Source organism: Protomyctophum bolini, assembly GCF_963924005.1.
Source record: "Protomyctophum bolini genome assembly, chromosome: 5".
NCBI classification, from domain to species: Eukaryota; Metazoa; Chordata; class Actinopteri; order Myctophiformes; family Myctophidae; genus Protomyctophum; species Protomyctophum bolini.
In genome coordinates this window covers 39,285,758-39,312,625 of record NC_137866.1, presented here as the reverse complement: position 1 = coordinate 39,312,625, position 26,868 = coordinate 39,285,758, and the positions used below count along the sequence as shown (strand labels likewise).

At 46.3% G+C, this 26,868-nt stretch overlaps 1 protein-coding gene across 1 annotated transcript in view; it reads right to left on the bottom strand.

Moving 5' to 3' along the window:
- The window catches only part of iqsec2b (IQ motif and Sec7 domain ArfGEF 2b), a 60,307-nt gene that overhangs the window by 6,747 nt on the left and 26,692 nt on the right, over positions 1 to 26,868 (bottom strand). The window contains 10 exon segments of the mRNA XM_080764347.1: positions 818 to 979; positions 1,185 to 1,284; positions 2,032 to 2,157; positions 2,621 to 2,760; positions 3,003 to 3,169; positions 3,810 to 3,932; positions 4,502 to 4,663; positions 4,871 to 5,922; positions 6,748 to 7,065; positions 7,941 to 8,211. Coding sequence (XP_080620473.1) covers positions 818 to 979; positions 1,185 to 1,284; positions 2,032 to 2,157; positions 2,621 to 2,760; positions 3,003 to 3,169; positions 3,810 to 3,932; positions 4,502 to 4,663; positions 4,871 to 5,922; positions 6,748 to 7,065; positions 7,941 to 8,141 — 2,551 coding nt within the window. The 5' untranslated portion in view covers positions 8,142 to 8,211.

The following is a 26,868-nucleotide window of genomic DNA, read 5'->3' as shown; positions in this document are numbered from 1 at the left end:
TGTAAGATGATAAGGGTGCGCCCCTCGCTTCACACGGGTGTGATTTTTGAACAATCTTTAGTATAGGATTAATGTGTGTAACATTAGATTGTGAAATTATCAAAAATGAATATCAAAGACCAGAGAGCTTAGTGCTTACATTTCCCAAAAGGATATGCATGTATTTAATTCAGTCTGACCAGAGGCAGGGATAAAAATAATCCCACCGGCCAGCCCACACAAATTAATGACCAGAGTGGGGATATTAGAAGCATGCTGAGGCATCCAACCTTGAGTCTTCACTAATGTCTCCAACTGTCATTTTGTCTCACACACAATCCATGACTTATTTTTCTGCACAGAGCTCCCTTTCCGCTTCCGAATTGATTTTAGGATTTTAATGTATGCCTTTAAAATTCGTTGACACCACACAGAGCCTTGAGGTCAGCCGACCAGCTGCTGCTGAAGGTGCTAACGACCAAAAAAAGAACTAGGGCTGACCTGCAGGCCTTTGCGGCGGCTGCCCCTCAGGCACTGGGACAATCAGAGCCGCCGAGTCGATATCTATTTTTAAATCCTTGCTAAAGACTTATTTCTTCTCCCTGGCCATTCAGTGACAGTTGATATAGCCTTGTTTTCCCTCACTTGTGCTGATGTTTGTTTGTTTGTGCTCATTGATTGCTAATTGTATATATAAAAAAATAAACTTGTACAGCACTTTGGTTGACCTGGTCATGTTAAAGGTGCTTAAATCATTTTAAATGTTAAGTTGAGTTTTGAGAACAAGCCTGCTCAGTGTTGCAGTTCACCATAATGACCAGCAAGGGGGGGTACTTACACTCAACTCTATACTTCTCCATCTCCTGCACCTCAGCAATGCTCTCCCTGAGGTCACTGACGAAGCGGGTGCGGTCCTGCTGACTGGGTGCCATGAACACGATAAGAACCTTCCTCTCCCCACCTAGGACTGCTGAGGTCAGTCGAATACCATGAGGGTAATCTAAGAAACACACACACACACACACACACACACACACACACACACACACACACACACACACACACACACGCGCACACGCACAGGTATCGGTAAGCCATGGTAACACATACGCAGTATGTATTTTCATGTTCATGTTTCATGTGATGAGAATTATCGAGGGAAATGTTTGTTCAGAGGGGAAGAAAAGATGAGGTGGGTTCCTCACAGGAGTTCTGGAACATGTGGACTTGCATCTCCACCAGAGGAAAAGATTGTCTGAAGTTATAGGTCACTGATGTCTTTTTCTTTTGAAAGATCTTGGTGACCTAAAAACAAGAGAAGGTTGTGCTAAAGATACACTATATGTAACCAATTTGTTGAATAAATGGTATTTTGATAGTATGGTAGCGTGTGTTAACCCATAAAAACCAGGAAAGCATCTGTGTAATTTTAGATTTTTGCATTGGCTGGTCAAAAATAGCAGATATACAAGCTAACAGCTCTTCATGAATCTTTTTATCTCCTTAAAGTGTGAGAACTATTGATTTAGAAGGCATTTGTAGAATCGTCGTTTAATGCAATCAGATAGGACTTTTCTGTTTGGATGCATGGGTTGTAAAGGCCAGAAAGTAGTTTTTTGCCACTCAGTAGGCATTCCTGCATAACTTCCTGGTTTGATGATGATGTCACACGCATACCCTCTATAAGAACAATATTGTAAATATTGGGGTTTTGAAAACAAGTATGTCTCCTAGTATGTCTCGCTGTTCATGTGTTTTCACGTACAAACTTATATTACTTATATAACACATATTAGATATATATGTAAACAAAATGCAGTACAATTTTGTAAAGTAGAAGGGTTGAATTGTATGAGAGAGATACCATCCATTGCCATTCATTTCTTGACAGCAGTGGTTTTCAAATTGGACCTTTAGAGGTCTGTAGCTCTGGGAGTGTACAAATGGAACCTTCAGAGTCCATTTGGTCCTTGAAATAAAAATGTTAGAGAGCCACTGCTTTACAGAAACTGGGCTACCACCACGTAGAAGTAAACAAGCGTTGAGTCTTACCAGTAGGAGGTCGTTGAAAAGGAAGACCTCTCGTTGGTGAACTCCGGTCCGCTGAGGTCTGTTTGGATCCGGCACCTCATACAGCTGGCAGCAACACACCAGCCTACGATGTGGAAGAGACAGCACCTACAGCGCATGCACGCACACACGCACACGCGCACACACACACACACACACACACACACACACACACACACACACACACACACACACACACACACACACACACACACACACACACACACACACACACACACACACACACACACACACACACACACACACACACACACACACACACACACACACACACACACACACACACACACACACACACACACACACACACACACACACACACACACACACACACACACACACATTTCAGGTCCTGTGATCTAATCAATGCCTGTCCCTACCAGGCTACCACTAGTAGTAAGTGATCAGTTAGGCCTAATTATTTAAGTGAAAAGGTAATCTGTATTTCTATGTGTTTTTAAGTGGATGCACTTAACAAAATGTCATTGTATGTTCCATAGTTCCATACAGTAACAATAAACATCACCACCATCAATAAGAAGAAACTCACAGGCTTCTTGCCCACTACAACTCTCTCCACAGCCTGCACTTGGGTCACGTGATCGTCGTTGGTGCGTAGCTCCCACTTCTGAATGCGCTGGTAGATCCCCAGCAGCAGGTCTCTGGGGATGTCCTGACCATTGTCCACTCCTTAAAATGCAAAGGTTGGGTCCATTAGTGGTGTATTGACGTTGGGATGATTGTGCTGTGAGACACAGCTTTTCAAAATTGGGCCCCCCACTTCCCAGGTACCGCTACCACCCCCCCTCGGGCTGGAGGTTGAGGACGTTGACAATGAACATCTATACACACACAATTTGTAAGGTAAAGTATTAAAGGAGTTAAAGGAGAGGCAAGGATTTTCTTTTCTTTTTTTAAGCCATTTAGACTACCTCTCAAGTTCTTGACGAAGTCGTCAATCTTCATCTTCCTCTCTGCTTTGACGTTGGGGCTGTACATGTCTGTGTTGAGGAGGATGATGGCGAATGCCAGGATGAAGATGGTGTCAGGGTTCTGGAACTGCCTCACCAGGGTGGGGTTGCACACACAGTACCTCTGACTGCAAGAGGAGACACCAAACATCACAACTCTGCAGTCACAACCATTAGAAAGCAGAAAATCATATTCTAAAGTAATGGCTCGCAACCTCTTCTGGATCCCGAAAGCGTTCAGCCACGTGACCACTTCATGTTTAGTGGTCAGTGGCATTTGACTAACATTATGTTATTTATGTTATTTATCTGTATCACAATGGAAACACAGTTTTAAATGTATGCATGTATTTATTTATCTTTTAATATAATTCAAATCTTCGTGTTTTGCCAATTAGTTGGTGGCCTAATTGCAGTATCATCACCTATCAGTGGGCCCCGGCCCACAGGTTGAGAAAACCTGTCCTAAAGCAGTGCGAGTTTGGGAACCCCTGTCCAAATGCTTGAAACCCACAGAAGCGAGCAGACACCGCTTTTTTCCTTCTGCTTCGATATGAATGACCGGCCACGCACAGACGCAGATTTCCATGCACATTCTCATTGAAACGCATTGACCAGACGTCTTGCTGTGGCCAGATTTGGTGAGGACAGGTCAGTCGCAAACAAACCAACCTCCATGCATAATTAAGTGCTTTTTTTGGTGGGTTCCCAGCGTAAAGCAGCAAATGTGTAGCGTTTGAGTGTGTGTGCTCAGTCTCATCTACAAACCTGAAGGCCTCGATGAGCCGTTCGACCTTCTGGGCTTCTCCTTGAACTCTGATCTGAGCCTGAAACTTCCTGAGAGCATCATCCAGGTCCATTCCTGAGAAGTCCATCTCATCCACCACACAGCTGAAACACACGTTTGTATTACACAGTTATCCATAGTTGTGCATCAGTGTTGTGCACAAACAAACAATGGCTACAAATAGTCTAAACACGTTATAACCTGAGCCCAACAATATAAATAAAGTTATAATATAGTTGGTTTTATTTTGTTGCTACCTCTGCCCCCCATGTAAAGCGTATTTGGGTACTCAGAAAAGCGCTATATAAGTTTGAGATGTTATTATTATTATAAATGACAAAGCATTAAGAAATGATTGTCCTGGGTACCAGTGGCTGTGTGGGAACTGGAAGGATCTTGCAGGTTTCTCCTGGCTGCGTGTCAAAGTGATCTTGAGCAAGACACTGAACCCTGCTCCTGATGAGCAGTTTGCTTCCTTGGATGGTTTTCTCCCCCTCCCGTGTGTGAATGTGTGTGGGAATGGATTGCAAATCTTCGTATCCTTTTGACACGTAATTGTCAATAAAAAAATGACGAATCAGGCTCTCTTCATCTAATCACTCAATGTGCATCTGTATTCTCTACCACATCAATGCACAATCAGATGAACGTTGGGTGTGACACCCAGACTCACTCGAGGACATCCTTGTTGAATTGCTTCTGCCGGTTGCCCAAGAACTCTCCAATCATCTGGCGGCTCAGGCCCTTCCTCTCCAGGATGAAGCGAGCGATCCCGACCGGAGTATCGGACACAAACCCTCGTTCTATCAGGTACTGGATGCCTTTCTCTGGCTTCCTGACACCAGAGACAGAACAAACAATATCACACGAACCTTAGTGTACTTCTGGGTTGAACATTCAGCAGAAATACCCAATTTGAAGGTTACCCCTTTTTTCTCCCAATTTAGTTAACGCCTCCCTCCCTAGACTCTGTGGTGGTGGACAGGTGCTTCACCCAGTGACCTTACATGTTGTAGGTCACTACAACATGTAGTGCTCTTACTTGTTGTAGAGGTTCAGTCCGATGCGGTACTGTCGTCTTTGCACCACATCGTTGTTGAACGGTGGCGAGTCCCAGCTGTGGCGGCTCTCTCTCTGGTAGGTCTGTTTGCCCAGCGGAGGCAGCGGCTCCCGCAGGCTGTCCTGGGACGACGAGCCCGAGCTGCAGTTCACCGTCTCGTTGGAGTTGGTGGTGGAGTTGAGCGAGTCGTTGTCTCCGTCCGAGCAGCACGGCTGCTCCAGGCCGCTGGGGGGCAGCGCCGCCATCGACGAGGGCGACGACAGGGGCGTGGTGGGGGGTTGCTGCGGCGAGGAGGAGGAGGAGGGCGTGTCCGGGTACTGGTGGTGGTGCATGGGGTGGTGGTGGTGGTGAGCCACGTGCTGAGGGACGTGTGTGGGTAAAGGTCTGCCGCTGGCGCGGGTCTGACCCTGTGCAGCAGTGGTGGAGATGGGGCAGCTCCCTGCGTTGGCGGAGTGATTAAGGGTCTCCTGCGGGGAGCCGGACCCTCCGCCGGGCTCCTGCTCGTAGACCAGCTGTCTGCTGAGCGAGCCACGGTCCGAACGGTCACTCATGTCCACTGAGCTGTCGCTGGGCGGCTCGATGGTCAGGAGGGGCAGATGGGCGCCTCTCAGGCGATAGTCCCGACACTCTGTGCAGGGGGTGCTGCGGCGACTATTGCTGCTCCCGCCTCCTTCGGTGTCTCGGCTGTCCTCGCGGACCCCGACGCCCCCGCCAGGGCCCCAGTACTCTGTGTCGGTGCTGCTGTGGGCGCGGTCCAGGGACAGCGGGGACGAGGGATTGCAGTCGTCCATGTACAGGGTCACGTCGCTGTAGGAGGTGGCGGTGCTGTCCCCGTGCATGCTGTGTCCCCCTCCGCCGGCCCGGGCTCTGTCTCCCACCGGACCCCTCTGGGAGGACGGGTTGCTGCTGCTGCTCCACACACACTCCCCAAAGTCCTCCCCGATGGCCCCGCCCTCCCTGCTGCCTTCCTGGGAGTCGTCGCGTCCCGCGCGGCAGGTCAGGGCATCGTCGATGGAGTCCGCCAGGGACTTCACCTGAGGAGGTGCGGAGACGGGGAGGAATCAGGGTCGCTGAACAGAAACAGGACGTACTGCAGAATGCTAATAAAGACAACTACTATAACACGGCACGTTTATCGTCACCATGGTGCATCTTTCACTTAGTTGTCAATGAGTTCATCTAAACTAGCATCTCTGACGGCATGGTAGTGTTTGAACAATTAGGCATTGTTCAGAATGCAGACAAATCTCATCTTTAAGACTGTCTACTCAGTTATTTGCAAGTGATTAGATGGGATTTGTGTATTCTATTCAGTCATCGTCGACCTATCTGCTTTTGTTGCTGTGGTAACAGACCTTGGCGTGAGTAATGCTAAACATATTGGCTATTTTCGGTGAGCGATGCCAGACTGAGACAAATCAGATTTGAATCGCATTTCAAACCACATAAGAATGTGGTTAAAATATGCTTAGCAAAAATGTGTTTCCAAAAATCACACCTGTGTGAAGTGAGGGCCGCTCTTATCATCGTACATCCTCATGACTTAAAATAGACACTAAGCTTATTTGCTCAGACACTATGATGTAAAATTCTCATTTCATTGTCAAAGGGAATTTAGTTTGTCCAGACAAAAATAGACGCTTAGTCGATTTGCTCAGACACATATGATGTAAGTTCTCCATTCATTGTCAATGGAAATGTAATGTTTGTGTAAGACGAGAATCTACACTAATAGCTGAATATAAATAAATAAATAAATATCAAATAAATCTTATTCTAAATCTGGATAGGCAAGACATCTGATTTGGGCTGCCGCTGTCAGTCTGAAGATAGCTTTAAAACCCTTGATGAAGGAGTACCTGTTTGGAGAAGGAGTCCTCTAAGTGTGTGTAGTCTCCCGGGCGGTCTGGATCCGGGGAATGAGGCGGTCCCGCTGCCACGCTGTGGGTGAAGTTGGTCTGCGTCTGGGCCTGCTGCTGTGGCTGACGCTCGTCAAATGAAAACTGCAGCCTCATGTTGGACAGGATGATGCGGCGGGTCAGGCGGCTCTCGGAGGCCGAGCTTCGGAGTCGCTCGAAGTTCTTGTTCATGCGGTAGTGGCGGAATGCCGTCTGAATGGTCCTGGCAGCTCTGCGGCTTACGAAGGACCCGCCGTACTTCCTCTCTAGCATCTCCACCTGGCAGAAGACGCACGCATGCACGCACACACACACACACACACACACACACACACACCCACACACACACACACACACACACACACACACACCAAACATAGTGTATGTTGGTCTCCTTATTTGAACCACATGAGTGCACCCACACACTTCACTGGTTGGTGAACAACCTAAAAGTGCAGAACTTTATTAACAACATAAGCCCTATTTCATAGGGCACAACTTGTGAGTTAATTGTCTTGTTCAGGGACAGTTTGACACACATACTGGGTGGATCGGGGGCGAACCGGTGAACCTTCTAATTACCAGAGGGCCTCTCTACCCACTCAGCTATAGATGATCTTTCTTAAGCCCTAAACCACACCAAAGGGTCAAGATAGTTTTAGCGTTGTCCCTGCGGTGTGATATGTCTTGTTACACGTTGACCCACGTTGACCCTAGTGATTCAACGCATGGAATTCAATGGCCCAAACCACACCAAAGGGTCGTGACGGCTTTAGCGTTAACTCCTTGCAACCGTTTGGACCCAAGGAGTTGCATGGTGACCCTTTGGTATAGGGCTTATGTAAAAAATAGCCTCAAACTGTGAGTCACTGGACAAAAGATCGGCCAGTCAGTGACATTAGTTAGTAAGCATACTATGTAGCTATGGGAAACAGCGGTACCGGAGGCATGTGGCCCATAGGTCAGGAGCCTATCTCTGTTTCTGTAGCGTGAGATGGCTTGATGTGAAAGTACATCCCCCAGCCATGATGTATACATCCCCCAGCCATGATGTACAAGTACATCCCCTGGACATGTCACAGGGACTGAGCAGAAGACCACTGAGCTGGAACCGACATTAGCGTACAAGATTAAATATATCTCTGGAATGATACCTTCTTGTCCTGCAGGTCTGTGGAGAGCTCGTAACTATCTGAGAGGACCTTGCATCTCTTGTTCTCTTCTTCTTCTTGTTTGCGTAGCGCCAGGCTGGCAGGTTGGTGGCGTGTGCGCAGCGCCCAGGCCAAGCTGGCGCTGGAGCTGGAGGCCGGGCCTCGGGGGCCGACGCTGTCACTGAAGCGATCCAAACCGCGCATGTAAGGGGTCTGGCTGTAGGTGATGTCTGCGTTGCCGCCCGTCTCTGGACACTGGGGATCCCCTTCCACACTGCAGGGGGGGGGGGGGGGGGAGTAATAGTCATCATACTGATGAAGTATTTCAACAAAGACTTTTCAAACGGCAATCCACAGAATGATTGCAGATAGAACTGACTTTAAAGTAGCACAGGTCCTTTGTCACTTTTACGTTGATGGCATTTTGATTCCTCAGTAATGGATATATTTTTCCATTACTGAGGTGTATCGGCCTATTCAGGATTGTTATTGAAGTCTGATGCCTCTGGAAACATATCGTTAAATCACACGAAAAATACCACACTTCATCAAAATGATATTCTGAAGGGCTTTTTTCACACAGGAGAGGAAGATATTTTTCACTTTGCTTCATTCATGGAGACGAGAAAGAGGTCAATTTTGTGCCTCGGTTCGCTTTACTTGTGCCGCCCGATGCAGTGTTGCATCATCAGTAATGGTTTATTCTGCTCTAATCCATAAGTAAGTCCCAATATTATGCAGGTGGTCCCTGGTGCCACCATATATGTCTCCTCTATGGGAGGGAGACGTTAGCCTATATGAGAAGTTTGAGAACGCTATGCCAAAAGGCTGGTATGGGCCTTTGATCACTTATACCCTAATACTTATATACTTAGTTGACCAGGGTCCCCCTGACTCCCCCAGTGCTCCTAACATCACTGTGAAGGACCACTGTTTCCCAACACTGGGTCAGGACCCATTTGTGGGTCATGGACACAATTTTATGGGGGGGGCGGTTATTACATTTAGTTTTTAATTATTATCATTTCTAAACATTTGAAACAAAAAACAAAACAAATTGTTTACCCCAGACACACTAGGATTCAAGTGATTTAAAAAAGGTACCAGGTGAGGAACTCACATGTAGACATTCGAGCGGTGAGGAAGAAGAAGAACACGTCTTTTAGAGGACTTCATGGCGGAAATGTACCGGACGGACTGTGGAGTAACAGCTATATCATGAGAATCTGACAGATTATTATGGTAGGCCTACTGGTGTCAGTCACACCAGACGCCATTTAGAACACCACATGACAAGGAGAGCCAATACATGGCTCTGAACTGTAGCTGTAGCAGCTCTACCTCGGACCAGACCAACCGTATATTACAGCTTTAATGGCTGTATAAATCCAAGGGTGAGGTTTAGAGTGAATATGTGCCTTCCTCCTCTATAAGTCAGTCCTGTGAGTTAATATACTACAGAGTTTAATAAGTGGTGTTCTCCCCCCCCTCTCCCTCTCCCTCTCTCTATCTCACACGCACTCGCACACACACTCAGTTTCTCTTTACATCTCTCTCTCACACGCACGCACGCACACCATGCATGCACACACACACACCGCACTAACACACTATAATGTACTGCGAACTACTGACACACTACTCCACAGTAACATGCCACCAGCACCCTTCTGCCAGGAAAGACCAGGTCGTTAACATCAGGTCGTTAACACAGGTTTTTTGTGTTTAACACAAACCACCTGCTCTACAGAAAATGAGCAGAAAATGCATCCACTATCTCTGCAGCACTAAGATACTACATAACATAACAACTACACAACAGCAAAGCAGCTCGATAACAACCCATCAGGGAACAAACACAATTTACAATTTAGGTATTTAGCAGATGCTGTTATCCAGAGCGACTTACAATAAAACAAGGTAAATAAATACATACACAGAATGCAGAGAGAGAGAGAGCAGTGTATAGTGTCTCAAGAAAACTACCAGGTAAACCATAAACCTATCATCTGTCTAAAGTTAACAATGCTGTCTAAATAACAATCTGTACATTGAAACCATAGGATTCCAGGTAAACAATGAACCTGGCATCTGTCTAAATAACATCTGGATTACATTGAGTAACATTTGTCCAAATAAGTCCAAAGAATGCTCCAGCGGTGCACAGCTGACTTGTGGTTCCCATGCAGTGAGTCCATTGGTCAGTCTGCAGGCTGTGGTCTGGGGAACAACTCCATGGTCACATGTTCCTGCCTACGTTTCCTGTGTCCCGCCAGCCAGGCGGCCCCTCCCCCCTGCCCCTCCTGTCAGCTGAGCCCTGTCCCATAAGAAGTACTCAGATTACATAAGTCAAAATACAAAAGTTTTAGCATCAAAGTTTACTTAAAGTAGCAAAAGTAAAAGTAGGCTACTCGTTATGCTGAATGCCTGATTTCAGAATCAAGAGATTATTATTCATCTAAATCTGCAAAGCAAAGCTGTCAAATAATTGTACTGCAGTATTTTCCTCTCAGACGTAGTGGAGGTGAAATATTGGAAGAAATGGAAATGCTCAAGTAAGGTAAAAGTACCTACATTTTTTACTTTCACGTAAAGCACTTGAGTAAATATACTTTCCACCACTGCATTTCCTCTGTGTCCCACCAGGCAGGCGGCCCCTCCCCCTCCTGAGTGTCAGCTGAGGCCCGTCCCGTAACAAGACACAAACCCACTGGCACTAGTGTTGGACCCTGACAAGTATATAAAGGGAAATGTACCTTCCAGAAAACACAGCAGGCTGCGTACCTTTCTGTCAAAAACCTTCCTTGTGTGGCTGACTGTCCTCCGTTTGCACTGAATAATCCCTGCAATACACACCCATGCATGTGCAATCGCTGTCATTTTATTGTTATGTTTATGTGTTTATTTTTTTACTTGGTTTTACTTTTTGTTTTATTGCACTCTCTTAACGCTCGGTGTCTTAATGCCCAATGATTTATATCATTGCTGTCGGATGGAAACCTCATACAGTACCGTATGTCCAAACGGTTAATGCTTAGGGTTCAAATTAAAAAAAAATATATATAGCGTCTACAGAGCTTGTGGATCAGCTATTTTTGCTACTTTCTTGTGCCACTGTAGTATGACAAAGTAGGGCATTCCTTTACGGACAAAAGGATCGAGACTGTACAAACATTTGGACACTCAGACATATAAATGGATAAATGAACATGGAGGATCTTTACTGTGTCGTGGGTTTGTTGCCCTGCAGATTATTATAATTTATAAGAGGCCATATTGCTGAGGGCTCACAGTGAAAAGACCGCAAGGTCCTTCCTCCCTCTACTCCTGTCATTGTCCTGTTCCGTGGACTAGTAGGGATTTCCTGTTAGTGTTGAGTGGGCACATAACATGACATGGTGGACGGAGGGCGGACGAAGAACAAAGAAAGAAACTCACAGTAGTTTACTGAAAAGTGTCACCTTGTTGACGGTTATGTTGCATCACACGCCGGCCACATAGTGAAGAGATGCTTCACAAGAATACAAATGATAAACTAGCAAGTTATTGTAATTACAAACTAACAATTTCTGTATAAGCCTTCATACTGTGTAGAAGTGTAATAAAAAAGGGGAACAACATTGACATCTACTGGGGAGTATGAATCCCTGCAAGTTCATGCATTTTAATTCCTCCTACTATAAATGCAGCACGTCTCTGTACCTGTGTCTATGTACGTACGTACTGTACGTACGTACGTACGTCTGTAATCCACGTAACTCTAAAACCATTCGCCCCACCAACTTCAAATTTGACACACGCATTCCACACCACCACAGGGAGTGCAGTTCCCGGCCTTGATTCGGTCGGATACACTGTTGTCCAGAAACACCACAAAAGGCTCTGGTCAGGCTCTGCCAGTGGACCTAAAGTCTTTGGTATGTCCCGGCCTAAACCCCAACCTACAAATCTCAGCACGGCCGAACACTCTAAACACATGGCCACTGAGCTGGTTACCAAGAGCGTGGCATCCACAGGTTATTTTTTCCATTTCCTGTAAAGTAATGCTCTTGGACATGTATACATGGTTTCCATCCGACAGTGAGAATATCATGTTTTGTTCCAACAGAGCTCCATTGTAAAAAAAAAAAGATCTTGTATCTCATTGGGACTGACCTGTATCAAAAGATATAAAAAATAAATAAATAAAATAAACATATTACTGCTCTTCTCCTAGAAAGATAACACTGAGATGATGTTGCTTGGTGATGGTTGCCATGGGACCTTTGTGGGTGGTGAGGCAGTTGTTAGGATGAGGGAGCATAGTTGCCATGGCAACGTATTGACTGTTGAACCGAAACTGGTGAACTTGAGGATGTTTTGGTTTAGTTCACTAAAGGTGAACTAAAGTGAGGATGCTTTGTTACAGGTACAGTACACAAGTAGCAAAGCACACATAACAATACTATGTAATACTAAATAGCTCTGATGCAATATTTCATTGAGAAAGCAAATTACAAAACAAAGTTTCAGCAGCTAAGCTGCTTTCATCAGGGTTGATCTGATGTAATGACTGTCGACAACACCCTTTTGTTGGGTGTGGAAGAACCACAATTGCTAAGAATGTTATTTTGATAGAATTGATGCTGTTTACCTGGTAGCCTAATTATTTTTGTTGCTTCTCAATGTCTAAATGTAAATTGTGACATGATCAGGATGATTGCCTTCTTACAAACTATTCATACAGCATAATACAATACTGTACCATATTTTGTTGGGATGACTCATTGAAAACCAAATATAGACTACATATTGTCAGACTTTACTGATACTGATATGCTATATATGTACTGTATATAGTAGCATAAATAGAAAAACGATACTTTTATTTTTATAGTTAGTGTGTTATAGTTACATAGTGACTGTGTGATATAGAGTGTCGCAGTCCCGCCCCCTTTCAGAACGACGAGTGGCCCAGGAAATTATTCCCCATTCATTTTCCCCATAGGCTTTTCAAAAAGTATTTATTTAAAGACATTTACACCGCAGACAAAGCCAACTCGGCTCGTGACAAATCATGACAATAAACGTTTTGGGCCGCTCAAATAATTAGTAAGAAGAAAAACTAAACGAAAAGTGTTGGACCCTGTCTTTTTTTTTTCATTGTGTTTATTGTCATGAATTGTCACGATCTGAGTTGGCTTTTTCCACGGTGTAAACGTCTTTAAATAAATACTTTTTGAAAAGCCTATGGGGAAAATGAATGGGGAATTATTTCCTGGGCCACTCGTCGTTCTGAAAAAGCCAACTCAGATCGTGACAATTCATGACAATAAACACAATGAAAAAAAAAAAGACAGGGTCCAACACTTTTCGTTTAGTTTTTCTTCTTACTAATTATTTGAGCGTAGCATTTCATTTAACTGGTTCCAATAACTGAATCCAGGTTACCGTACATTACATGGCATGCCATACATACAGTATGACATCAGAGCATCTGATGTCATACAGAGCAATAAATATATAAATATAAATAATAACACGCCGCTCTCCAGTAAGTTAAACAATCAATTAAACTGTCTGGCATCAATACATAATATTGTTATATGTTAAGGTGGCTGTTGCCTAAAACAAGCTGAAGCACTGCCTTATCTGATGGTGTTGTGTGAAAATAGCCCATCTACAAGCTCATGCTTTGTGAGCTTGGCAATTTAGCTATTTTTGGAAAACAAACTTGTGTTACTTAGAAAATTGGGTTAACAGTGTTTGTGCATTATTAAACATGACTTTCATGAGGTTTTACTCACAGCACAAGGAGGGAGGCAGTAATGACTAATGAGTGTGGTGGGACTAGACAAAGTGAGGATGATATATGAGTGCAAAAACTTTGTTGTATAAATCATGAGCATGCTAGTCACAGTCACAACGTTTCTGTGACTCCGTGTCTGTGACACTGTCACCTGATGAAGGCCACTCACGGCCGAAACGTTGTGTCTGTGACTAGAATGTCAGTGTTTTAATATACCGTAATAAACACTGTTGGAGCTAAGGCTGTGTGCGGACTTCTCCCTCTCCTGTATGCATCAACGTTTTGTCCAGCACCAGCGAGGGACTGGATGTGCGCACTGCGCAAGCCACCTGTTTTTAAATCATGAGCATGGCCATATCACAGCTGCTATCTGCACCTCATTACTTATGCAGGGAACACTGTAGTCCTGTTACAACCCCATGGAAACCTTCTCTGCATGGGACAGTTCACTCATAACATCTTGCTCTGACTTATACTACCATACATACATACATACTGTACCACACATACAGCCTTTCCTTTTGGGAAACCTTTTTTTTTTCTTCTTCAAAAATATAAAAAATCACACCCGTGTGAACTGAGTGGTGCAACTCCCCTCTCCTCTCTCTCTCATTAGCAGGCAACAGTGCAGCACTAATACTATCTCTCTCTCTCTCTCTCTCTCCGTTTCTGGCACAACAGCGACCCTACTGGTACACATAGTCATATACTGGTGCTCATGGCCACATAGGTGAACACTGACATTGCTGTTCCTTGGAGTGGTTGCACCACTCAAAAATAGACAATCTGCTCAGTAGCTTGATGCGTTGTAAAGCGTCACATCACGATGCATTTTGAAATGACAGGAGTAGTAGGAGTAGTGATGTTATATTCAGTGGTGGAAAAAGTACAAAAATATTTTACTTAAGTAAAATACTGATTCTCTACTTGAAAATTACTTAAGTAAAAGTACAAAGTGCCCATTAAGAAAGTTACTTAAGTAAAAGTATAAAAGTACCTCAAATAAAATGTACTTAAGTACAAAAATTTACCCGGCGTAAAATGTACTTAAGTATAAAAGTAAAAATTACAAAGTACAAGTACAAAGTACAAAATACAAAATTATTTTCAAAATGAATACAAAGAAATGAATTTCCAAAATTGTCATCCTGTCAAAAGTGGCTTTATTCCAAAAAATACTGAAAATACAGAACCCCCAACAGCATACATCGTGTTGGGAAAGTTCTTTTTTTTAGGAACTATAGTTCAGTTCACAGTTCAACATTTTTTAAATGAACTAGTTCCGTTCATAGTTCATCATTCCAAATTTTGAAAAATGAACTATTATAGTTCTTTTTCGTTCTTTTTTTGCTTTAATTTTTATATATTTTTTACATTTTACAAAAATTGCTCTTTTGCAATGTGAAATGCCACCGAATTATTTTTCCTTCTCTATATGGGCTTTTGCATGCTTTTATTGTGAAGGCAAAAGTTTCTGAACGTTCTCAGACAGTGCAGGCACATTACAGACGTGAAGGCGTCAGTTGGACGTCGCGTCTGGTCTCAGTTTAATGCCTTCCGGGGCGTTGGGCGGTCCCAAGAGGGGACGCACACGGAAGCCTATTTAAAGGCCTGTAGTTCTCTATTTCTTGGTTGGCGAAGTAGGCGTGAGAGTGACACGTGAGTGACAAGATGTTGACACACAGGGAAAGGCGCATTCTGTTGTAGGCTATATGGTGCTGTGTTGCTACTTAGCTATCGAGTCATGACTCATTAGTCGACTGGTTAACGTACATGCCTTTGGAATGGGGAACCCGAGTTCGCCTCCCGGCTGAGGCCACACTAGTGGCGGTGAGAAGGAGTTTTTGATTGATTGATTGAAATATGAAATATTTATTAACAGTTTGCAGAATAAAGGGCAGTCCATACTCTTAAGACTGTACTGCCCTTAACAGTACATTTCTCTCAAGTCAGTACATTTCAAGCACAAACTCAATACAAAGACTGTTAACTGTGAGTGGACGACCCCATTAAGCATTACACTTGTTTACAACAGGGTCCACATTGTTCAATTCATCAAAACATTTAGAGACGTACAAATAGACACTTCTATAATAGTTAAAGAACAGAACATGAATTCATCATAAAACAGTGTGCCCTGACCGGGATTCGAACCCGGGCCACGGCGGTGAGAGCGCCGAATCCTAACCACTAGACCACCACGGAGAATGGTAATGGAGATGATGATAACGAGCGAAGGGGAAGTTGAAGATAAGGGCTATTTTATAAAGTATGAAGTTATTTTCAATGTCATCATGGATCAGGGTTACAGTAAATGACAATGTAATTCAGCCAGGGGTGCCATGGATGAAAATATTACAGGGGTGATCTGAAGCAAACATGAGAACCACTGCTTTACATTTCTTCAGACAATGTTTTGTTAACAATTTGGACAGAATGTTACTTCGAGGTGCCCACTGCCCACTGCCCAGATGTCTCCCTGTATCCCTCGACATGGGGGGGGGGGGGGGGGGGGGGCGTTTGACTCCGTGAAAGAAGAAAACTACAAGTGAAAACCCGCCCAGTGGATGGGCTGCAGGCTGAATCTTTTCCATTGGCTAGTGCCTATCAGTGCGCTGTGACGCGCTTCTTTTTCACGCTTGTGCGCGGCTTCCATTTGAGTCTGGGGAGAGCCTGCATCTCCGCATGCTGGGGTTGGCTGATCTACAAGCTCACAACGTGTCCGGACCATAGAGTTATTATACAATTCATATATACTCTAAGGTCCGGACGCGACGAGTTGTGAGCTTGTATATCAGCTATTTTCAGCACGGAACACTTTGTACGGCGAAGAATAAATTAGGCTTCACTGTGGAAGAGAGATGTCTTTTGTTGGCCGTTCGTGGCGATATTATGGACACGTACCTCCTCGAAGCGATAATAACCAACTAAGCTATTGGAAGCTATTTTTCGTGGCACATTATGTGTGTACAACAACAAGTTCCCTCAGTGTTTGTGTTAGGAGTTGGGACAGTGTCTGCTGTCTGTCAGCGTGCATGATCATCATGCAGTAGCTAGATGCGCGCTCCAGTGACGGCTGAGAAAGATTAGTTAATTTGTGTCGGATAGGGACTTATTGGTTGGTTTTCCGCTAAATATTAAGGCATGTTTAATGCATCCATGTTGAATGCGTGTGACAAAACAACACAGTGTGTGCGTCTTGCCGTCTTCAAAGCAGGCCAGGCAGCAGAACACAACTCCGCCCCCTATTATCTGAGAGTGGAGCAGCCCTGTTCAATTCTCAACTGCGCATTCCTCCAGTAAGACAAATATAAGATTTTATTATTTAATTTGTAGCGAGTAACGAGGTGTCCGATTTTAAATATAGCGCATTAAAAGTACGATTTTTTCCTTGTAAATGTAACGAAGTAAAAGTAAAAATACAGCAAAAGAAAAGTAGTCAATAAAAGTACAAATTCTCCAAACTTGTACTTAAGTACAGTAACGAAGTAATTGTACTTCGTTATTTTCCACCACTGGTTATATTTAGTAAGTGTGACCCAAGTGCACAGCAAGAGAGGAGGCGTTGTTCAGGTTTAGTTCAGGTTTATTCACAAAAGGTTTGTATGGAAGTGAGTGGGGGTAGTAGTAGAACGGTGGCTCTCCAGGTTGGCCAAACTCAGCATGGGATTCCAAACACATACATGTAGACATGTGAAGCTCTGGCATGGAATGAAGGGCAGACTGGGTTCTTGTAGAGGCAGTGCTTGATTGCAGGATGGAAGACAGGTGCAGAGGATTGGTGCAGGAGAGCAGGTGTGCTGAGTAGAGCCATGGAGTAGTCAGTGAGGGGGGAGTGGCTAAGCAGTGCTTGCATGTGGAGGTGAGGAGGAGTGAGCCGTAACAGTACCCCCCCTCCGAGGGGCGCCTCCTGGCGACCTCCCGGGGGCGTCGGGGTTGGCCCTGTAGAAGTCCCGAAGGAGAGAGGGATCCATGATGAGCTTTCTGGAGATCCAACTGCGTTCCTCGGGGCCGTAACCCTCCCAGTCCGCCAGAAACTGGAAACCTCGACCTCTGCGCCGAACCTTCAGTAGCCGCCGAACTGTCCACTGGGGATGCCCGTCGACCATCTGAGGCGGCGGAGGGGCAGGGGCAGAGGGCATGAGAGGGCTCGAGGACACAGGCTTGATCTTGGACACGTGAAACACGGGATGTACACGCAGAGAGGCCGGGAGCTTGAGACGCACAGCCGCCGGACTCAGGACGTGGTCAATCTCGAAGGGACCGACAAACCGGGGAGCCAACTTCTTGGAAGGCACCTGGAGCGGTAGATCGGCAGAGGAGAGGTACACACGTTGCCCAGCCTGGTACACCGGAGCAGGAGTGCGGCGACGGTTGGCCCCACGGCAGGAACGCTCGTTGGAGCGAAGCAGGGCGGCGCGGACTTTCTTCCACACGCGCCGACACCGACGGAAGTGGGCCTGGACAGAGGGGACAGAGGCCTCCGACTCCTGGAGAGAGAACAACGGGGGTTGGTAACCCAGAGAGGCTTCGAAAGGGGACCTGCCAGTGGCGGCGCAGGTAAGGGCATTGAGTGAGTATTCCACCCAGGGTAGATCCTTGCTCCAGGAGGTGGGGTGGAGAGCAGAGATACAGCGGAGGGCCGACTCCAAGCTCTGGTTGGTCCTCTCAGCCTGGCCGTTGGATTGTGGGTGGTATCCCGAGGAGAGGCTAACGGTGGCGCCGATCTCCTTACAGAAGGCCCGCCAGACCTGGGACGTGAACTGCGGGCCCCTGTCAGAGACAATGTCACTGGGAAGCCCATGAAGACGGTAGACATGCTGGGTGAGGAGTGCGGCCGTCTCCGCAGAGGATGGGAGCTTAGGGAGCGCCACTAGGTGCACCGCCTTGGAAAACCGGTCCACCACAGTGAGGATGACGGTGTTCCCATTAGAAGGGGGAAAACCGGTCACAAAGTCCAAGCCAATGTGAGACCAAGGGCGGGTGGGCACAGGGAGTGGGCGAAGAAGGCCAGCCGGTGGCCGGTGTGACGCCTTGGCACGGGAACAGGTGGCGCAGGCAGCGACAAACTCCCGGACGTCAGTCCTCATTGACGGCCACCAAAACCTCCGGCTCAGGAAGGAGAGGGTGCGCTGATACCCGGGATGGCAAGCAAACTGGCTGGAATGGCCCCACTGCAGCACTCGGGAACGCACCGAATCAGGCACGAAGAGCCGGTGACGAGGACCATCGTCTGGGCCCGGCTCAGCTTGTTGGGCCTGTTTGACCTCAGCCTCAATGTTCATGGTGACCGCTCCTACGATACAAGCAGCCGGAACAATGGGTTCAGGCTCGGCTGAGGATTTCTCCGGGGCATGTTGTCGGGACAAGGAATCCGCCTTGGTGTTACTGGAGCCAGGCCTGTAGGTGATGGTGTAGCTGAACCTATCCAGGAACTGTGCCCACCGTGCCTGGCGAGAGTTGAGACGCTTGGCCTCCCGGATGAAGGTCAGGTTCTTATGGTCGGACCAGACCACCGTGGGCTCTTCAGCACCCTCCAGCCAGTGGCGCCACTCCTCAAAGGCTGCCACCACAGCTAGCAGCTCCCTATTCCCAATATCGTAGTTCTCCTCGGCTGGGCCAAACCGGCGGGAGAGAAAGGCACAGGGGTGTAGCTTCTGGTCCTTTACAGACCGCTGGGATAAGACGGCCCCTAGACCGATGTCAGAAGCATCTACCTCCACTATGAATGGCCTGGAGGGGTCTGGATGGAGAAGGACAGGGGCTGTGGTGAAGTGCTCCTTGAGGGTAGCAAAAGCGGCACCGGCAGCAGGCGTCCAGACGTAAGGACGCAGAGTGGAGGTGAGTCGAGTAAGAGGGGCAGCTATGCGGCTGTAGTTCCGAATGAAACGGCGGTAGAAATTAGCAAACCCTAGGAAACCTTGGAGCTGTCTGCGGGTCGTGGGTTGCGGCCAGTCGACGACGGCTTGGACCTTGTGGGGGTCAGGACGGATACAGCCATCCTCCACAATGAGTCCAAGGAACTCCACAGAAGGCGAGTGAAAGACACATTTCTCAGCCTTAACGTACAGACGATTCTCCAAGAGACGCTGGATGACCATACGGACATGCTGGATATGTTCCTCAATGCCCCGGGAGAATATCAGGATGTCATCAAGGTAAAGGACCACGAATACCTCTAGCATGTCCCGGAGCATGTCGTTCATGAGAGCCTGAAAGACTGAGGGGGCATTTGTGAGACCGAAGGGCATGACCAGGTATTCGTAGTGTCCACGGGGTGTCTTGAAAGCGGTCTTCCATTCATCCCCTTTACGGATACGCACAAGGTGGTATGCGTTCCTGAGATCCAACTTGGTGAAGATGGTAGCACCGACAAGGGGTTCAAAGTTGGAGCTCATGAGGGGGAGAGGATATTTGTTCTTGATGGTGATGTTGTTGAGCTGCCTGTAGTCTATGCACGGCCTCAGATCCCCACCCTTCTTCTTGACGAAGAAAAAGCCCGCTGCCACCGGGGATGTGGATGGACGTATAAGACCCTCAGCCAGACAGCCATTAATGTAACTGTCCATAGCTGCCTTCTCAGGTAGTGAGAGGTTGTAGAGGCGACTGGCTGGAAGCGGAGCGTCAGGATGGAGCTCGATGGCACAGTCGTAGGGTCGGTGAGGAGGAAGAGTGCACGCTCGCTCCTTACTGAATGCCTCACCCAGGTCGTGGTACTCAGGAGGGACCTTGGAAAGATCAGGAGGGGCAAGACTGGGTCGTTCAGGCAGAGAAGGCTTCTGGGCAGACCGAAGGCAGCGGGCGTGGCAGGGAATGCTCCAGCTGAGAATGCGGCCCGAACTCCAACAGACGTGAGGGTTGTGGAGCTCCAGCCAAGGTCTGCCTAGGATAAAAGGTGTGTCAGGAGAGTCGATGACGTAGGGGCGGATGCTCTCTACGTGATTTCCTGAGACAGTGAGGGTGAAAGCCCCACATTGGTGTGTGACAGGACCCATGGGGTGGCCATCCAAAGCGAAAGCAGAGAGGGACTTCTCCAGAGGCACAATGGGGAGTCCTACCTCCTGGGCGTAACGTTGGTCCACGAAGCTCTCATCAGCACCAGAGTCTATCAGGGCAGGAACGGTGAGTGTGTGCCCCGACCAGGCAAGAGTGACAATGAACCTGGACTTGCTGGAGCGGGACAGGGGGTCGGACAAGCGGCTCACTCGGAACCCCCGAGCGGGTGAGCCCTGTCTTTTGGCAGTCGGCCTGAGGAGGCTCTGGAATGCAGGATGGGGCAAGAGTCCACAGAGTGTGCTGAACCTGCACAATACATGCAGAGCCCCCGTAATCTTCGGTGGTCACGTTCAGCAGAGGTTAAGCGGGCTCGGCCCAACTGCATAGGCTCCTCACCGGCGGAGGTAGCGAGATCAGGAAGGAGAGCAGGCCGGCTAAGGCTGGCTGATGGCGAGGAAGACGGCCCAGCAGCAGGACGAGACTGGTGAGCCTTCTCACGTTTGCGTTCCCGGTGACGCTCATCAAGGGAAATAGAGAGGGAGATGAGTTGGTTCAACGTGCAGGGCTTCTCTCTCCCAGACAAGGCATCCTTCACGGGCTCTGACAAGCCCCGCCGGAAAGCACTGAACAAAGCAGGCTCGTTCCACTGGCAACGAGCTGCAAGGATACGAAACTCTGTGGCATACTCCGCCACAGAGCTAGAACCCTGCTGGAGGGTGGAAAGGACTGAGTCTGCATCCTGCCCATGGACATCATGATCGAACACGGTCCTGAACTCCTCAGAAAATGCAGCATAGTCATGCATGTAATGTGCCGAGCCCTCACGACTAGCCATAACCCACCGGCGAGCCTGACCGGTGGTGAGATTTGCTATGTAGGCTATGCGGGCGGCGGCAGTAGAATACATGCTCGGTTGAAGTGCAAAAACATACTCACACTGCATGAGGAATTCACGGCAGTGGGCGAAAGACCCGTCATAGAGAGCCGGTGCCACCAGATGGGGCTCTCGAGTGGGTGGCATGAGGGCCGGATCTGGAGCAGGCCCAGACTGGGCAGAAGCGGGCACGGGGGGAGCCGTGGGTGGAAGGAGTCGAGCACTGAGTGCAGCAACCTGGTCAGCGAGATTCTGGACCACGGCAGAGAGCTGGTCCACCTGGGCTTGCTGTTGGTTGGCCTGGGACTGTTGAAGAGCTGTAACCCCTTGGAGATCCTCTTTAATACTTATGACAGCATTAGAAGCCTCCGTTAATAGGCGAGAGTGTTCATTCAAAACTTGTCCCTGGACCTGAAATGATTTCTCCATGCTGGCTGGGTCCCGATGGCCAGAGCTTACTGTTATATTTAGTAAGTGTGACCCAAGTGCACAGCAAGAGAGGAGGCGTTGTTCAGGTTTAGTTCAGGTTTATTCACAAAAGGTTTGTATGGAAGTGAGTGGGGGTAGTAGTAGAACGGTGGCTCTCCAGGTTGGCCAAACTCAGCATGGGATTCCAAACACATACATGTAGACATGTGAAGCTCTGGCATGGAATGAAGGGCAGACTGGGTTCTTGTAGAGGCAGTGCTTGATTGCAGGATGGAAGACAGGTGCAGAGGATTGGTGCAGGAGAGCAGGTGTGCTGAGTAGAGCCATGGAGTAGTCAGTGAGGGGGGAGTGGCTAAGCAGTGCTTGCATGTGGAGGTGAGGAGGAGTGAGCCGTAACAAGTGACTTATTTTCTATCAAATATGGACCCCATGACGCCTTGAATGCATGCTGATTTGTTGTTTTTCGAGTCAATAATCTGATGACCGGGTCATCGGTCAATAGGAGACTCAGTAGGAGACTGAAAGGACCCCATCAAATCAAATCATTGGCTTAGGAATGCGACAAAAAAAACACACAAAAAAATCACGTGAGACTTCATGGGGTGTGTAAGTATTTTTGGGTTAACTACTCCTTTAAGTTGTAGATCAGCTTATTCAGCTAATGTTCTACGGCAATCAGACAAATTGAAAGTCCGGTATACACACACACAGGTCTAGGACTACTGTATATTTGAAACTCATGAACTTTGTGTATGATAAATATATAAGGCTTAAGTGGTTATGAAAAATGTGTGTGTGTGTGTGTGTGTGTGTGTGTGTGTGTGTGTGTGTGTGTGTGTGTGTGTGTGTGTGGAAACAGCAGTGCAAAAGGAGGAGAAATAAAGTGTAGCACAGAAGTGCACTGAATGAAGAGCACATGACCAGAGTACAGTGAAACACACATGGATCTGCTGTCACCTTCAACCCTCCTACTTATACATTGTTAATGTCCTATTTTCGTTTCCATTTATGCCCTGTTGTTTGTTGTCTTTAGGGTTAATGTTCTTATCTTGCACTTAATTCTCTCCATATAATAGCAGTGTTACATTTGTTAACACTTTTTTTCACATAATAAAACATGATAAGTATTTAACTCAATGCTGAACGGTTGCTTCACGTAAAAACACCTTCAGGAGGCTGAGAGGTTGACATCTGGAGATGTCAATAACTGCTTTGAACTGAAGCTTCATTTGAACAGGAGCATAATGCTCCCTCAGCCCTATGTTCCCTTAGCCCTAACCCAAACCCAACCATAACACCAGTGCTAAACTGAGGGAACATACTGTATTGCTGACCCCATTCAAACTCCCAGCACAAGGCGGTGTCGCTTGTGTTCAGTTCAGTTCATTCCATTCATTCACAATTAGTGTCATTTGTCAAAGCGGCCTGCAGTAGAACGCATTTCTCAGTAATTACTTACCACCAGACAGCTTGTACTTTCAAACGCAGAATGGCGTCACACAAGGTGCATCTATTGACATCACATGGGGAACTTGTCCATTTATGCAGCCCAGTAGGCTTAGTCAGAAACTGAAAGCGTTCTGTCCACCACGAGAAGAAATAAATATTGAACCGGCCTATAATTATTCTCTTTGTCGAACGTGATTCCGCTTAGAACGGCCAAACAGAAAGAAAACAATCCCATCATTCATGGGTGGGCTCCCGGCATTCCAGTGCCGCCAACACGATGTCCTCTTAGTCATGGAACTCTGACACAACGTTCACTTCTGTACCCATTTATCGTTGCCCTTCAAACTGCCACTGGGGTTTAGCTAATGTTTGTCAGTGAATGCAGACTTTGTATTAATCCTAACTTAACACATGATCACATGAACAAATGTGTGTGTGCATGTGACAGATGTGGAATGACAAGAAAATATATTCAAAATAATTTAAAGTCATAACTTGATGATGAGGAGAAATTTTGAGATGAAAGTCGTGTGCCCTTGTGTCTGTGTACATGGTTGAATTGTGTCACATAGGGTGACTTGGCACTGTGTGACATAGAAGTGATGGGTCGGTATGACGTAGACATTAACAGGTAATAACGCCTCGCTTGTTGTTGTTGTTGTTGTTGTACTTCCTCTTATTTTTCAGCTCTATTTCCTTCTACTCAAACAGTGAACAAGCTATTTCATAGAGTTCTATAATGTCATACTCATCAAAAAGAGACAATCCCTGCAGTTACCAGCTCTGGTAAGACTAATATGTATTAAAACGTTCTAGTCATTTGTGTATAATAGAACAAACAATGGAGGTGCATTCAAAAGCCACAGACTGAATGTTCTGTGGCACTACATCAAACACATCATCAGAGCAACAATCAGGAACACTGTTCAGACAGGCCAGTGAGGCCACGATACAGACACTAAAGACTAAAACTACAGACAACTCCACAAATGCTACAGACATTACAGGGACTCCAGTCCAACACACTACACAGACACACAGCAGTCCAACAAGACGTGTTACTGGAGTGGAAAGTGGACGATCTCTGTGTCAGTTTGGGTGACAAATAAAAGTGAAAATGGTTGAGTTCCTACCATACTGCTGCTGTCAGGGAAAGGTCCAATATTAGCTGGCAGAGTGTGATAACAAACTCTCTCTCTCTTCTCTGTCTCGCTCTCTCTCTCTCTCTCTCTCTCTCTCTCTCTCTCTCTCTCTCTCTCTCTCTCACACACACACACACTGATGTCTCCCTCTCACGCAGTCATGCTTCTCACACACACACACGCACGCATGCACGCACGCACGCACGCACGCGCACACGCCCGCCTTGCTCACCCTGTAGTTCTGTACAGGCTACATTCTTGACAGTCTTTGACTGGCTCAGCCTCTCCCCTGCAGCCTCTCCCCTGCAGCGCACCTGTCTCTATACACACTGTCTGTTACACAATGCAAACCCAAACACAACATACTGTATGTAATACTTCAGTGGTTCTCAACCTGTGGGCCGGGGACCACTGGCTGGCCAGAAGGGCATTGCAAGTGGGCCCCCGATGAATTAACAAAACATTAAAGATTGTATTCATGACATGAATAAACACCAATATATAAGAACTTAAAGTATACTATACGTGAGCTATATTGACCACAATAGATTGATCATTAAAATAAACATGGTCTGAAAGGCTGCCGTGTTGAGTGTTCAGATGGATGGGCCACAAACACTTTTGAGATTTTCAAGTGGGCCCCTGATCCAAAAATCTATGTGAAGTGAGGGGCGCTAATATATTAAAGTCTAACTCATGTTGATTAGGTGCTGTAAAACAAACGGTGCCAACACAAACATTAAACGCCATTAACAATAAAGAGACAATATGACGTAAACAACACATTATGACGTAAATTTTCCCTTTAAACAAACTAAGCCTCCACCAGAGGGGTCTAAAGCCCCCATAGCCCCCCCTGGAGCCATCCCTGACTTTAGGGATGGACAGAGGTACAAAATAAGAACACTTCCCCATAAGAGGGGATGAATACAATACTGGGATGGACAGAGGTACAAAATAAGAACACTTCCCCATAAGAGGGGATGAATACAATACTATGCCCAGCTTTCCGGGTTTTGTTTTTTTATGATCAGTACTTTATTTTGATTTTTTACAAATACAGAAAACAGAAAAAACAAACACAAGCAACAACAACAACAGAATACGTATGCATGGACATTGTGTATGAACACAGAAACATAATATAAAACAAGGATAGACAAGATAAACCAATACAAATAAATCTAATTTAAATTTAAAACAAAAGTTTAAATTAGTTTACACGACCAAACACGCAGCATCATCAACCGTATCATATGTATACTAATACAGTAAACAATCAAAAGGGCATTGCCTGACCATGGATCACACCAAGGGACCTGCAACATGACTGAGGAACACGTTCCACTTAGAATCATATTTATCCAACTGATCAAAATTCATCTTAAAGGATAACCTCTCAAAAGCAGCCACAATACCAAGCTGAGTGAACCATACATTTCCATTCCTTAACAATGATTTTCCTGCCCACCATTAATGTTGTATGAATCCAGTCAGCGAGAGGGGAGGTGTTTTAATGGCGATGGATCACCCAGAATAAAGAGAGCAGGTGTGTAAGGAATATTCTGGTTTGTGATTTGCATTATATTCTCATGAATAGCACACCATAGCGTCTGTACCCTAGGCCCAGGGCACTCCCACAATACATGAATAAGTGTACCGGGGTCCTCATCACACCTCCAGCAAACCGGACTATCTCTGAGCTTAGCCTTGAACAATCTTGTCGGAGTCCAGTAGACTCTATTCATTATTTTAAATTGAACTAATCTGGTTCTAAGTTCACGGGACATCTTCTTTGAGTTCCGTAGAATCATCTTCCATTCACTGTCAGTAAAGGATTGATTTAAATCAACCTCCCAAATCCTCTTTACGCTTGAGGGCTGACCATGGTGTGCTATCATATATATATTTTTAATAATATTTGTTTTATTTGGAAAGTGCAATACAATACATATAGCATTTTTACATATTACACAAGAGCAGTTCCCAAGATTTCTTCTTTTTGTTTCCCACCCCTCTTCCCTCCCTCATCCCCCCTCCATGTGGCACCATCTCCAATGTCTCTGTATAGTCCTTTTTCTACATATGACTGTGCTATCATAATTTAATAATATGTTGATGCCTCATGTCCAGTTCCAAATATAGCTAACACCGTTTTCAAAAGGTCAAACTCTGAATGAGATGATTGTCTGTCTGTATACATGCACACATTCTCAATAATGACAATGAACAGGTTGGTCATATACTTAAGAC